This window comes from Onychomys torridus, chromosome 3 (assembly GCF_903995425.1).
Source record: "Onychomys torridus chromosome 3, mOncTor1.1, whole genome shotgun sequence".
Lineage (NCBI taxonomy): Eukaryota > Metazoa > Chordata > Mammalia > Rodentia > Cricetidae > Onychomys > Onychomys torridus.
In genome coordinates, this window is record NC_050445.1 from 38708769 (window position 1) to 38724422 (window position 15654).

The 15654-nt window shown below is 37.8% G+C and overlaps 1 protein-coding gene and 1 non-coding gene across 7 annotated transcripts in view; one reads left to right on the forward strand and one right to left on the reverse strand.

The window, feature by feature from the left end:
• The window catches only part of Mkln1 (muskelin 1), a 315449-nt gene that overhangs the window by 50729 nt on the left and 249066 nt on the right, over positions 1–15654 (reverse strand). For all 6 annotated transcript variants that reach the window (XM_036182846.1, XM_036182847.1, XM_036182848.1 and 3 more), the window contains 3 exons: positions 14511–14588; positions 12515–12580; positions 3346–3458 (listed from right to left, as the gene is read on the reverse strand). In XM_036182846.1, the coding sequence (XP_036038739.1) occupies positions 3346–3458; positions 12515–12580; positions 14511–14588 (257 nt within the window). The remainder of the gene's footprint in view (positions 1–3345; positions 3459–12514; positions 12581–14510; positions 14589–15654) is intronic.
• On the forward strand, positions 12414–12499 carry LOC118580962. The gene has a single exon (XR_004944612.1). It is a non-coding gene; the product is annotated as a small nucleolar RNA SNORD45 (small nucleolar RNA).

The following is a 15654-nucleotide window of genomic DNA, read 5'->3' on the forward strand; positions in this document are numbered from 1 at the left end:
GACCATGTCTCAAAAACACAAAACATCAGTACTACTCATAAAGCCTCACTTCTGGGCACCCAATCTCCTGAATTTTGTATTTATCATTCCTTTGCTTTACTCCAATACCAGTTTTTTATTTAATTTACCTTATCTGATCACTTACAAAAGAATATCTATTACTTCTTTAAAATACATAAATTCTAAATATATGCTTCACGCCTATCAGGAATTCAGACTCTAGGTGGAAAAACAAACAAGTTTCAGGTGAAGGTGGGTGCATCAAGGAGGTTTAAATTCTGCTCAGAGGGCTAAAGAAAGGCTATACTAAACAAGGGAAGTCTCAACTGAACGTTAAAGAACATATAGGTGGAAGCTGGAGATGGGAGATCACACTGAGAACACGGGGAAACACTGGCAAATGAGACAGATGAAGACATGGTAAAATTGCAGAAATGGTCAGTGTGGTCAGTCCTCACACACAGTCAGGGAATATGGCTGCATGAGAACTGGTACTTTCACGATATTAAAGAAATTGGAGTAGATACATTGTTTTATTATTGTTTTGGTTTCCCCCTATACTTTCTTGTATGGATACCATTTAACATCCCACCATACATGTACTCTGAACTGAAGTTATCTGACTCCCTTTGACAAATGAGACAGAAATAAACTTGGTGGAGTGTTCATGGCCATTTCATCCCCTGGCAGCCCTGCCTGTAATTGGAATTTCTTTTGGGCCATCAGCTCACTCACAAATAAAGACACAGAGACTTATTATTAATTATGAAAGCTTAGCCTTAGTTTAGGCTTGTCCCTCTAGCTCTTGTAATTTAAATTAACCCATATTTTTGTTAGTCAACATTTTACCACATGGCTTTTACCTCTCTTCCATTCTGTGGGTCCCACTCGTTCTGCATCTCAATGGCATCTTCATCTATTTCCTCTCTCTGCCTAGAAGTCCTGCCTATACTTCCCGCCTAGCTATTGGCCATTGAGCTCTTTATTAAAGCAATCACAGTGACACATCTTCACAGTGTACAAATATCCCACAACATCTGCCCTTGCTCTAAGAACAAGTCCAGTTAGCCTACAGATAGGTGAACAATTAAGTAAAACACACCCATGTAGTCTCAGCTGAAGCAACCTTAGACTAGCCAACAGTTGTCTCCCAAATGACGCTCCTAATAACAGAATGACCCAGCCAACCTACTGCCTCACAAGCAAAGAAATGCTTACTACTATACAGCATTAAAGTTCTATGAATGACTAATGTTAAAGATAACTCAATAGGGATCAAAGCTAGATGTTTCTAAAAGATCATTCATGCCGGGCAGCAGTGGCACACGCCTTTAATCCCAGCACTTGGGAGGCAGAGCCAGGCAGATCTCTGTGAGTTGGAGGCCATCCTGGTCTACAGAGCAAGACCCAGAACAGGCACTAAAAAACTACACAGAGAATCCTATCTCGGAAAAAACCAAGGGATTATTTATTTACTAATTTTGTTTACTTGTTTAGAGGCAGGGTCTGGGTATGTGGCAGAAGTTAACTTGGAACTTCCCAGGTAGACCTAGCTGGACTCAAACTTAAGGCAACTCCTAAGATGGTCATACATTTCTGTAATTCCAGGAAGATGAAGAAGTATCACAAAGCAAGGCCAGCCTAGGCAAGTTCCTAAGTTGGGTAGGGAGGGAGTGAAGAGGGGAAGAGAGGGAAGGAGAGACAGTGGAAGAAATAGCATGAAAAGGAATAGAGACGAAAGGACATTTGAAATGCAGTATTGATATCAATGGACCTTTGGCATAAATTTGACACAATCAATGAATATGGAAGATTTTAAGATGAACCCTATGATTATTGGAAGAATAGTTAAAGATGTAACTAACTCAATTTAAAATAGCTGAGAATAAATAAATTAAGTGATTTTAGATATGTCTTTATTTTTGTTGAGGGCAGAAAAATAACCATTTCAAAAAATGATACTTCAACACTGGAAATGGAAGATCATTTTTATGTACCTGGGATTAGAAAAAGAAATCAGCATTTCAAGATCTTATGGAAAAATAAGTGCTATCCAAATGATTAATTCTTGGAGCAGACTGAGTAAGAAAGAACTCAATTTTCAAAGACTGAAGGCACACCTCCAGATCTTTTGAATCTGCCTCCCTAAACAAAAATCAGTGGTTTTGACTTAGGTCTTTTTCTCTTTTGCTTTCTCTTTTTTGTAGTTTATTTTCCAACCTACAATCTGAAATAGCTTAGATGGAGAATATGTCTACAACAATTTTGGAGGAAAGATGAATAATATTTGCTTTTTCCTATATTTTACCATGTAATTATTTAATTCAAATCCATAAATCAAAGCTATTTTCATTATAGAAATGCTTCATTTATTCATATATAGGTACAAACACAGACATATGTATAGATACTATTTTAATTAAAATAAATATCACTTCTGAAAACTGACAGGTATAGCTTAATGATAAGGATTGATTCTGAGAAATGCAGTTAGGCAATTTCATCGTGTGCCAACATTCTATACTGTATCTATATAAACAAATATGTCTGTGATAGCCCTAAACAATATCTTATGAGCCCACCACCACGGGCATGGACTATCAATGGTTAAAAACTATTATGTAGCACATGACTGTATAGTGAAACATGAAGGGTCAAAATAGAGACAAAAATGGACAAATGAGACAAAGCAGCAGTTAAGAGCACTTGTTGCTCTTGCAGAGAACCTGGATTCAGTTCCCAGAACTCACACAGTAGCTTACAACCATGCACAACTCTAGTTCCTGGGGATCCAATGACCTCTTAAGACCTCTGCAGATCCAGACATGCATGGGATGCAAATACATGCATGTCGGCAAAACAATAACAAACAAACAAACAAACATATGTTTTAAAAAGCTAGACAGTGTACAGCTAAAACATCCAAAGCATGCTTCTCCGGAGGAAATGCAGTATGGCGGTGGGGGCTAGACTAGCTCAGCGATACTGCACTTTGAGGCCAGGTTCCATCCTCACAGTGCACGGGGGAGATGAATGCTGAGAACAAGAGCAGAGTGCCGCGGCATGAAAAGATATTACACGGTTACATTTCTAAGGTAAAGTAGCTTAAAATAAACCAAAACCAAATATTGCTATTTAACTCTACAAAATAGCTATATACACCACTAACTGATGGGCCAGGGATAGAAATTCAAACACAAGAGTTGGTGAATCCAACTGATTTTCTTACTTCAAAATTCTTTTGTACTACCAGTGTTGTGAAACATCAGAGAAGAAAACAAGCATGCAGCAGTGTACACCACGCTCCTGCTGTGATACAGTTGAATGAAAAGACTAGGAACTTGCCTCTTTCTCAGTGTCTCTAGAGATACATGTCCACTGGTTCTCCTTCACACTGTATGCCCAGAAGTCAGCAAGATCTTGTGTTCCATCCCAGCCACCAAACAAATAAACAGTCTCTATGAAAATCAAAACAGTATGTATTAAAAAAAGCCATAGGGACACGGGTTAAGGCACCAGACTCACTCAATTGTTTCAAAGAACATTTAAGAAGATACTTTTCATATTTCTTACAGTATTATCTCTAAATTTATAGCTTTCAAAAATGTACTCCAGCTGTTCTTAAGCCTAAGTATATGGAAAGACTACTGCAGAACCATATTTTGAGAAATTTATTTAAAAATCAGATCAGTAGACCATGCTCCCCAAGATTCTGATTCCAAAGTTCTTTAGTGGCTAAAGAGTTTGTATTTTTAAAGTCTCCCACATGAACCTGGTGCAGCCAGTTTAAGAATTGGTCTGTTGGACCGTATTTTAGCTACTAAAAGCTGACAGAACTATTAAAAGTATAAAAATTCAAAATTTAAAAGATTACATGAAGACATGTAGCTATTACTGGGCGGGGTGGGGGGGAGGCACAATGAGGAAGGATAACATTAAAGGTAATATCTTCCTATTGCCAAGCAATGGTTAAAACTAGCTGAAAGTTAAGAATAAACTGATATAAAACAATGGTAGTTCCATGAATATTGGGCTAATATTTTCCCAAATATATTGTAATAATCTTCCTTTTCAAAGATTAACCTAATACTTTGAGAAATTAATTTCTTGTCACTCTAAAATGTCTACTGCATTTACAAACTTTATCACTGTGACAAAATTATTTGCCTCAGTGAGCAGTGAATCTTTATACATAATACTATATCATAGATCCTTCTCTATACAATGCCTTTCTTTTTGTTAAATATCCCCCCTTTGTAAATATGTTATGCCTACTGAATAAAACTGTCAAGTCACTGATCCTTTGAAGTGTATGTTTTCAGACTCTACACGTGGCAGTTACCATCTAAAGTATGACTGATCATAAAGATATACAATTCAAAACTACACATGAAAACACTGTTACATTACCAAACCCCTTCCCATTCACAGCTGGGCTGTCACCTAAGATTCTGTCATGTTTGCATATAACTTAAAGTTTTAAGCAAATTTTCTGAGTGAAATGTTCACAAATGCTTCATTACTATCAGAGGAAGAACAACCCACTGGAGGAAGATTTAGTTCTAGTGCTAACTGGATACTATGGTCTGAGAAGGAAATGTCTCCCACAGGCTATCCTGGAAGGTTTGCTCCTAACTGGTGGTATCATTTCGGAGTTTCTAAAAATCTTAGAAGGAGGCCTTAGCTGTACGAGGAAGGTCACTAGGAGTGTATCCTTGAGACAATACAATGTCCTGGCACTCTTGTCCTCTCTCCTGGTCACAATGGTGTGAGTAGTTCTGCCAACCCCTTCCTACACTGGTAGATGAAAATCCTCTAAAAATGTAAGCCTAAATTGTTTTGCCACAGTGACAAGAAGCCTTGCTAATATAATATAGAAATCTGATACTAGAGCTAAGCTGTTGCTGGTGACTGACCAAGGCCATATGGTTCTTTGGAATTGGTTTAGAGTTTAGAAAAGTTCACTGAAACTGGCTAGAAGAAACTTAGGATGCCAGAGGTAGAGCGTAGATGGTAATTCCAGTGGAAGCCCAGAAGATCAGAGGACCATGGTCTTCACCAGGTTTACAGAGAAAGTTGGAAGTCAAAGGCAAATAGAAAGATTTGAAAAACTTGGTTTAGAAAAACTCTATACACATTTGAAACTAAGGAAGGCATGGTTTCTGGACCGCTTAGACCATGAAAAAGGAAGCCAGTTTCTTTTCAATGAAACAACAGGAAAGGTGACAGGGAGTGTCTCAGGAATTGGTGGGATAAACACCCAATGCAAAGAGTAAACACATTAGAAGACTTTTCATTGAGAAATCAGTGCTTCTAGGGCACTCTGACCTCACACCATATCAAGTTATTTCCCAAAGATTATTTAACCATGCTGAGCTACCCAGGCACTGAGCCCACTTAAGGTAGCAGCAGACTTCGTGGTTTTGCAGACATATAGAGTAGAGAGTCATGGAGGTTTCTACTCAGATTTCAAAGTTAGGCTGAGAAGTGAGACAATGTGTCCATCCGGCACCAAGCTGTGGGAATGAGTCCAAAGATACAAATAAACACCCAGGAAGTTAAGAGATTTCAGGAACACAGAATGTATACTGAGGAATGCTGCAGGCCAACAAGAAAAGCTAGCCTCAAAGAGAGGCCTTGTGGGCTGGAACCAAATGGTGGGAAAGCAATCCCTTTCAGAGCTGGGCTCTCTCTCAATGTATTTCTGAAAAGCATGTCTCTTTCTCATATCATACCATTACATACCCCAGATACTGGACAAGAGCTACAGATTTCATTTCTATGCTTCCATTCCTTCACTTTGGAATGGAAATGTCTATCATGTTCATTTTATAGAGGCTTACCTTTAAGAGCTTGCCTTGAGTCTTAGCAGAGATTTTGGATTTGAACTTCTGTCCCCTACAGGCTCATTCTTAGAGGCTCAGTCACAGCCAGAAGCACTACTTTGGTAGGTTCTGTGAACTTTAAGAGGGGGCAGAGCTGGAAGAGGGTTCTTAAAGGCAGTATCTTCTCTTAGTTCCTTCCCTTCCTCCCTCCCTCCCTCCTGCTGTGGATATGTTCTGTATGCTGTGAATATGTGTTGCTCTGATTGGGTGATAAATAAAACACTGATTGGCCAGTAGCCAGACAGAAAGTATAGGCAGGGTGAGCAGCCGAGGAGAATTCTGGGAAGAGGAAGGGCTGAGTCAGGAGTTGACAGACAGACATAGAGGAAGCAAGATGTCAAGGTAGAACTGAGAAAAGGTCCCAAGCTACTGGCTAAACACAGATAAGAACTATGGTTAATTTAAGTGTAAGAGCTAGTCAGTAATAAGCCTGAGCTAATGGCCAAGCAGTTATAATTAATATAAGCCTCAGTGTGTTTACTTGGGGGACATGAGTGGGAGAAATTTGTCCCAACCACCGGGACACAGGAGAACTTCCAGCTACACCCTCCTTTCTTCTCTCCCCTCCTCTCTTCCTTCCTTACGCTCTATGCTTCCTTGCCACCATGATGCAACCTATTCTTTTATGCCATCCCTGCCATAATGGACTAAAAACCTCTAAAACTATGAACCAAAATACTTTCTTCCCCTAAGTTATTTTTCTGAGGTATCTAGTAACAGTGGTAAGAAATTAATAAAGAGTGATCAAACACAAGCCACTTTATTTTCCTCAGTCTTTGTTTTATTATTTACAAAACTCTGTTCAGGTCCCTCAGATTTTAAGTTATACAAGTTGTCAAAAGTGAACATTTCTATTAAAAAAGAGGAAAAACAAACAAGTAAAACTTTAGCTACCTTTCAGTTCCTAAGTACCTCAGACACAGTAACAATAATATTACTGTACTAGACTCCAGACTAACCAAAACCTGGAATCCCTTTGGCACTGTAAAAAATATGAAATAATGGCAATTACTTTAGAGTACTAAAACTCTGTCTTATTTCATAATTATAAAACAATCCATTATCATTAGTTAAATATCATTGTTTCCCAGATGGCATACAGTAATGTCCAGATACATAATTTTACAGGAAAAAGAACAAAGAATTTTCATCTGGCTTAAGATTATTTGCCAAGACCCTACTATAACAGCAGTTAACCCTGTTAATTTCTGAAGCCTGTAGAGGGAGGCCCATCGAACTAAAATAGCAGTAGCAATTGACCTTTTGTTTTATAGTACTTCTGGGCACTCTCTGGATAAGGTTACCCTGGTTCATTAACTTTAATAACCCTTCCTCTTGGGCTCTGAGTTCTCAATGTTCTTTCTGAAAAGCAGGTCTCTTTGTACGCATAAACTCTCACAGCAAAGAAAACCTACATTTCTACAACAGCCTCATTGATAGCTGAGCAAAAGAAAATCTGGCACAGGGCAAGCATCCCAAAAGAATTAAACAAAGATGTCATTCCTATCCATGGAAGCTTTGAGGTCCAACTGAAGCAATAGTACAACTAAATGAATTTTGTAGAAACTTATTCTTTTGATGTAACTGAATAAAAAAGGTGCAACAAAAATTTTAATTCAATCCCTCATCATTTAAGTCTCACAAAGATAAACCATCTAGAAATAAATACCAAGAAGTGTCATTAATCCATAAAAGGCAGAAAGACTTAAACTATGAAGTTATCTAGAAAGAACTGTGGTGAGAAGTATGGTAGAAAAGAAAGAGGAAAAGCTGAAATTTTAGCGGGAAAGCTGGCTTCCTGGAAACCCATGCCCCCCACAAGTCCTATAACAACACGCCTGTACATCCTAGGCAACATCATCTTCCTCAAGCAGCAACCTTTTCTTTCCAATTTCCCCCCTTAAAGGAATATAGACTAACACAGCTCTGCATTTGTCCTAGCTCAACATCTATCTGATAAGTTTTAAGCACTGATTTGAACTTACAAACCACTGTAGGAAATGAAAAGAAAGATGAATAGTCTCTTGTCCTTGAAGAACTTACACTCTAGCCACAATTCAGCACAATGCAGAACAGGTGTTCTAGAGGGAGAACACGTGTGGCTGAGAACAACTCGGCAGATTTGTGGTAAGACTAGTCTCTATCCTGGGTCAGAAGGTGGCTTTGTGTTCTAGTAAGTAGAATGTAGAACAGAAAAGAAGCAGAGTAAAATAACCAAGATACAGAGACAGAACACAACCAAAGTGTTTGAAAAACCATAAACCCCAAAGTCAGGCATACTGTAGCCTCAATCTTGACCCTGTAACCTTAACCACTAGTTTCCTAAGCTCTAAAATGTGATATGCTTATCTTTCCTAAAGATACAGTAAAAACTGAAATTATACATTGTATGCAAAGAAGTTAAATTGTGTGGTGAATAAGTAAATTACAGAAAATGTATATAAAATCAGGACACAAAGGTAGTAGTCAGACAGGAAGTTTAAAAAGTCAGACAGTGACTAGATCTCGGTCAAGGTTCAATTACTAGGGTTCGAACTTAATTCCACAGACACTAAAGTGTAAATTGTGCTGCTGGGAATAAGTAGACCCATGGCTTAAACGATGTTAAGCAGAGGGGTTAGAATCTGAACTTGCTGTAGAACTAACTAAAAAGGAAGACATGGGGAATGAGAGAGACTGGTGGTAATAAAGTTAGTAGTAGCCTATTTTCAAAAGGTCAAACCAATTTCATTTAAGAGACCACATCAGATAATCATCAATCAATCTACCAATTATTACTCCATAAATATTACAATTCAATTATTGTTCCTTGGTACAAAAGATACATTATTTAACACCAGAATCTAGCAAGCCATGGGTCTACTTATTCCCAGCAGCACAATTTACACATTGTACATGTTTTAAAAATAAGAGATAATAATTAACACAAGTAAAGAATTTGGCCTTTTACACCATTTGGACGCATTTTGTAAACTAAAATGGGCTTTTTTATTTGAAGTGCTCAACTGCAGTATCTACCACTCTACTCTGAGTAAATCAGACTGCTGATTGCATAAACCTCCACAAGATGGCACACTATTCATAATTAAACAAGTCTGTCATTTTGAAACTACAGACTGTATCAAATATGTGCTAACAGAGAAGGCCAAAAAGTCAGACACAAATCAAAAATCCAAAAGCCAGTGAGATGACTCAGTGGGTAAATCCTGATGACTTGCATTCACCTGACTATACAAAGTTGTCCCCTGACCTCTATATGCACATCTTGACACTCATACCCAAACCGGAATCATACACACAATAAAAGAGAAGCATAAGTATAACCACATGAAAGTTTGATAGCAATTAAAAACCCAAATTCCTTTTTATCCACTTCATTAAAAACTTCAAGGAATACAGACACATTTTTTTTTTTTTTGAAAAGCACTTTGATGTACTTGCTATAGAGGTAGTTCAAGGTCCAGAAACTTAGAGTTGAGAGTTTCTAAATGACAAATCCCCAGCATTGTCTTCTGCAGCTATCAAATAATGGGTATGTGTTTCCTGAGTCTTTCCCCAAAATACAGTAATAATTACATAGGAAGAATAACTTAACACAAGACAATCCATGCTGAAACAAAATCTCTCCACACAACTGTTTACCTAAACCACAGCTGAAACCCAATTCACAATTAAAGTCTATTAAGAGGGGAATGTCAGGCTCAGGGACTACAATCAATAAAACTAACATACAGTACAGTAGGCCAAAGTATCACATTCGTCTGCTACAAGGTATGGTCCAGTATATGACTCCTGGATGACGGGAGAAGTTTGGGCAACTAAATAGTAAATTTAACCCACTGTGCATGTATATGGTTATTCTATCCTTGGATCTGACAGGGAAATGGCATAAAGCAAACAAACAACTATTGACTGAAAAGGGAAATGAAATCTAGGAGCTATTAGCCTTAATGTTTAAGAAAATAAAATATAGGAAACACTGAGAAGGAACAAATGCTTTGACATACATTAAATAAACCAAAATAAAATTTGCTTAGCTTTCCATAATGTACCATTATACCTACTTGTGCTTGACTTTTCACTTCTTTCTGTACCCAACTGGCTGCTCTTTGTGGTTCTTTTGTTTTCTCCTTTTTATGCCATTCTGGGAAAGGAGCAGTAGACACTACTGCTGATGAGAATGCCTGGTACAGCTAAGAGACAGCACCATGCTCCACTCCATCCAGCCCTGCTCAACCTCAGTAACACATGGAAACGCTGAGACTAGGAGAAACCTCAATGAGGAACAGACTCCAAACAGGCTGAAGAACTGCTCTGGACATTCACATACTCTCCAACAACAGAGGAAAACTACACAGAGACTACTACACTGCTAGCTAGGAATGACAGTTACTCCCATCTCCTTTTAGAACATGCATCGCTGACCACACTAGAGGAATAATCATAGGACCAGACAGCTTCACTGCACAATTTAACAAGACATTTACAGAACCAAGAGCAATGTTCTTCAAACTATCCCATAAAACAGGGGTAAAAAGACTGTTTCTAAACTCACTCTATAAAGCCAGTATTATCTTGATAACATAAAGATATAACAAAAAGAACCAGAGATGTATAACCTAGATGAATATACATGTAAGAATCTTTAATAAAAGTCTTGCAAACATTACACTGAAAGACTATATACCATAATAATGTTGGTTTCATTCCGAGGCTACAAGGATGTATTAGCACATGCAAATTAATAAATATAACACAACATATAAATAACATCAAGGGGGCAAAAATCACAAGATCATAACAGATACAGAAAAGGTATCTGAGAAAATTCAACACACCTCATAAAAAAGCCCCCCAAAAAAATCAGGAACAGAAGAATCATGCCTGAAAATAATAAAGTATGTGTATAACAAACAGAGTAGATATCATGCTGAATGGGGGAAAATTGAAGGCATCTCTTATTCAGTGCAGTAATTTACATTTTCACCAAGTAATAGGGGTGTGGGTAGGTGGGGTGAGATTCAGATGAAAGGGTTATAAGTAGAGAAGCCATCAAAAAAAAAAAAAAAGAAAGAAAAATTAACATCAGGAGCTAGGAGATGGCTCAGCCAGTAAAGTGTTTGTGATATAAACACAAGGACCTGAGTTTGATCCCAACACCCAAATAAGCCAGATGCAGCTATGCAATCCCAGCACTGGGGAGAGAGATTGACAACACTCAATGTCAACCTCTGTCTCCACATACATATGCATAAATATGCAAAAAAATATGCATGGGAGTACACACACAAACATGAGGACACACAGGCGCACATGTGTGTGTGTAAAATACACACACACACAAGATTAAAATCACATGACTGTAATAATCATTCCCACTATTCTTAAAACTACAATTTCTACAGTTAGACAAACAGGAATGGCAATATGGCCATAGGCCACAGAGAACCTGCTGAAATTCTGTTCCTATGGCATAAAACAGTATGGTAGGAAAGATGTCTATACCCTCATCTTCTGAGTTTCTAAACAAGGACCTCTGTCTGCTACCTTTAACCTCAGCCACATTGGTCATACTAAGTTCTGTCAGGACATTTGTTTATCATTTGAATCTTTGTTTTCCTCCTAAAAATCCCATACATTATCTTTATTTAAACGATCTTTTTTTCCCATGTGCTCTTTCCCCATCATGCACGGTCTCCTTCTCACAGACAGCATAGTAATAAGAACCCTGAAACTCCGACCTGTTGAACGTGGCCTTTAAGTGTCAGGACACCTCATCCTGGGGTGAAGTGCATTTTGCTGGAAATTAAAGGGGCTTTTCTGAACAATTTCCCCTAGTGTATTATTAGCAAGAAAATAATTTATGTACAAATTTGCCCCTTTAACAAACAAACATAGGCATGCTTGTTACTCTGAAACAGGAAAACTAATACCTAAAAGGCTATATCGTATTCAAGCCTACTTATGTAGGACAGGCAAGTATTTTTGAGAAGGGAACAGATTAGAAAACAAAATCCTATACCTTGAAAGAAAACTTTTCCAAAGATACTCTAATAGTATTCTCAAATTCTAAAAATTATGTATATATGTCTAACACTTAATTTCAAGTAAAATATTTAATTCTTATTAACAACAATTTCTGAAAATAGTCAAGATTTAGTATCATCATATTTTTCTAATTATTTATAAAATAATATAAATCTACAAAAGAAATATTTTTATTTCAGAAGTACCGAGTCAGCAAACAAAGGAACAAAACGGTGTGAATACTCTCCGAAAAGTAAAATGCTGCCTGAGCAACTCTTGGCGTGGTCAGAGTCAAGTTTTATAAAGTGGAATCATGTGAAGGACACGTTTCTTAGGGTGTCTACGGTCGGCTGTACAGCAGCCTGCTCTCTCAGTGCCGACGTTCAGATAGTATACAGTCAACACTGTCCTCTGCTATTTGGTTTAACAAATAACATTTAACCTTTACCATAAATGGAAAGAGAAGAAGTGTGTCCACACTTATGAAGTATTATAAATGTAGGCCAATGATGAATTTTGGCATGTACTGCCTGAATTTACAGCTGAACTCTACTCATACTTTAGCTCTAGAATTCTGCTGGGACACTGCTAGCGTGACTCACCTGTCTGAACATCAATAACCATCTGATGGCCCCCTCTCATTCCAGGTCGGTTATCTTCTCCATCACCTGGAGAAGAAAAAGTATTTTCTATAAAGAAATAATAAAACTTGCAATTCTAGAGGACTAACCTCACTTGTACGTCTATAAAGGACAGTAACAAATACTTCACATGTATTCTTTCAAAATATTATAAATAAGTGAAAGGAAAAATAAAGGAAGAAATACCTTTGTTTCAAATATTGAAACAGTTACAGAACTCTAGGAAATGGTGCATGTGCATGTGTGCTGAGGTCCCCACAGTGATAAGCAAGTATTCAACCACTGAGTTATGCTCTCAGCCATAAGATTACAGGATTCCAATACCAATTTGATATAAACCAGAAAGCCTAAGGTTTTCATCATAAATCTCCCACTAGTAGAAATAAATTAGTTTGGCAAATGAACTTCCCTGATTTTTGTATGTAAAACTTATCATCTAACTGTGCACATAAGTTTTACAGGAATACTATAAAATAACTGAAATATCAGTTTTTATACAGTCATGAGTACTTACTGATGAGGAATACTTTCTGAGAAATGCATTGTTAGGCGATTCTGTCTTTGTGTAAACGTCAGAGTATATTTACAGAAATCGACATGGGACTGCCTATTGTACGCCTAGCCATATGGCAAAACATGTTACTACTAAGTACTTCAGCCAGCTACAATGTCTATATTTTTCAGAATAGCCAATCACAGAAAAAGGTTCAGTCTGAACACAGATAGGAATGTTTCGGCTTCATTAAAAGCTCATGGGACCATCATTATGAAGCACGTGATTAGACACAGAAACGGGGCACAGAGCCAAACCACTGTACTCGACAAGTCTTTTCCCTTCTCACAGCTAGACGCCCTTCAGATCCTGCTGATCACATCACTGAGGGCTTGCCCTTTTCTTCTCTCCTGTCAGCCTGTATTGCTTTTTTCAAGAATAAAATAGCAAAACACTAAAATATTAATGTCTATCATTTGTTTTGTATATTTAATCTATTTTCAAATTCATGTGTCTTTGAGTAAGTCACCATACACACAACTATGAAAGTGGGAGTATGTTCACACAACACAGCTTATATAAGTTCAGGAGAAATTTTTGGTACATATTAATGAGCAATGTTATGAAAACTTTCTCACAAGTGAAGAGAAAGCCTTGGAGACATATGAAGACCACAAGATCCAACTGAATAACTTGAGAGCCATCTTTCTTCAATGTAAACATGTGCAGTAAAACAATGTTTCTATCTGGCAAAAGTGAATGCATACAATAAAGTGACAAAATAAAAATAATGTGTTAATGAAGAAGACCAAATTCTGAATCCAATTCTAAGTTTTGAAAACAAACAAGTCCCTAGCAGAAATAAATGCTCCCTAGGGTCTGTGTCTCCAGAAGGAAGCATGAGATGTGGGGACTAAGGAAGGCACTCTGATATTCAATGAAGTGCCTTTAGCTTCAACTGTACTGTGTTTTAACAGAATTGCTATGTCGACTGTTATTAATATCTGCATATAAAGTTCATCATCTGTTCTTATTCTCAAAAGGTCCTGCTATGTTTACTGAGCAATTTTGTCGAACTTAGTTTTCCAGGAACACATACGGTGGCACCACAGCATGCCTATTATTTTACACACCTCTATGAAAGTAGTTTGTAACAGCATTCTGTGTAAAGAACAAACAACCTTGCTCAACATTTTGTCACAGTGACGAATAATCTAAAGACAATCAACTAGGGCTGGGACTATAGCTCACTGGTAAGAGTGTTACCTAGCATGTACAAGGCCGAGTTCAATCCTAGCCTCAGGGGGAAAAAGTTATGACAATAATCCTCTCTGCTACCTAGCTAAGGAAGTGATGCTCTCTATCAGACACCTGCTCTTTATTAGCAGAGGAGGAGGATGCTTGGGCCAGCTAATGAAAATGACTGTAAAGAAGAAACAGAACAAGCCAGACAGCGCAACTCACCTTTGGTGCTCTTAGGAATGATCTGACTCCACCGTGGCTTATACTCCTGCTGACTGATATACTGATTGAACAAGCCATCTGCAAGTATAAAAAAGAAGAGTTATGTCTCAGCTGGCTCTTCAACCTCCAGTATGCTACCCAAATATAAATAGTAAACTGCCAGGAGATGGTGGCGCACGCCTTTAATCCAGCACTCGGGAGGCAGAGTCAGGCAGATCTCTGTGAGTTCGAGGCCAGCCTGGTCTACAGAGCGAGTTCCAGGAAAAGGGGCAAAGCTATACAGAGAAACCCTGTCTCGAAAAACCAAAAAAAAAAAAAGTAAATTATTAGTTGACACAACAACAGAAACATTGCATTAGCAGCAGCCCATATTAAACTTAGGTTCCCACAATGACTACATGAGTCACTATAAAGTTACTACTGCGCTCATGAAGAAGTATGTGACCTCAACAAAGACCACGAAAGAAGGAAAGCTCTGAGAGGAACAAAGTTAACATGACAATTTAAGGCTGGGAACCAGAAGCAGCAGAAAATAGTTAATAAATGATCTGAGTATATGTTTTATTTCACTAAAACACGGTTATGTACACTTTAAAAATCATTTTTGGGGTTGGGGATTTAGCTCAGTGGTAGAGTGCTTGCCTAGCAAGCACAAGGCCCTGGGTTCAGTCCTCACCTCCAAAAATAAAAATAAAAAAATTTAAGAAAAAAAATCATTTTTGGTATCAATATAAATACAAATGGGAAAAGAAGGAATAATCGAAGCTGGGAAGAATATTTGCTTTCTGGTGATTTCTCACCACTATTCTCTATTTTATTTACTACTTTTAAATTCTTTATCCGGGCGGTAGTGGCGCACACCTTTGATCCTAGCACTCGGGAGGCAGAGGCAGGCAGATCTCTGTGAGTTCAAGGCCAGCTTGATCTACAGAGTGAGTTTCAGGACAGGCTCCAAAGCTACACAGAGAAACCCTGTCTCGAAAAACAAAAACAAAAACAAAACAATCTTTATCCATTATAATGAATAGATTCTTGAATTCCAATGTCGTCCCCATGAAGAGCCCTTAAGAGTTCATAGATTTTGTTACCAGATTACAAATAACAAAACAAAACAAAAATACCCTAAATAAGGACATGACCGCCA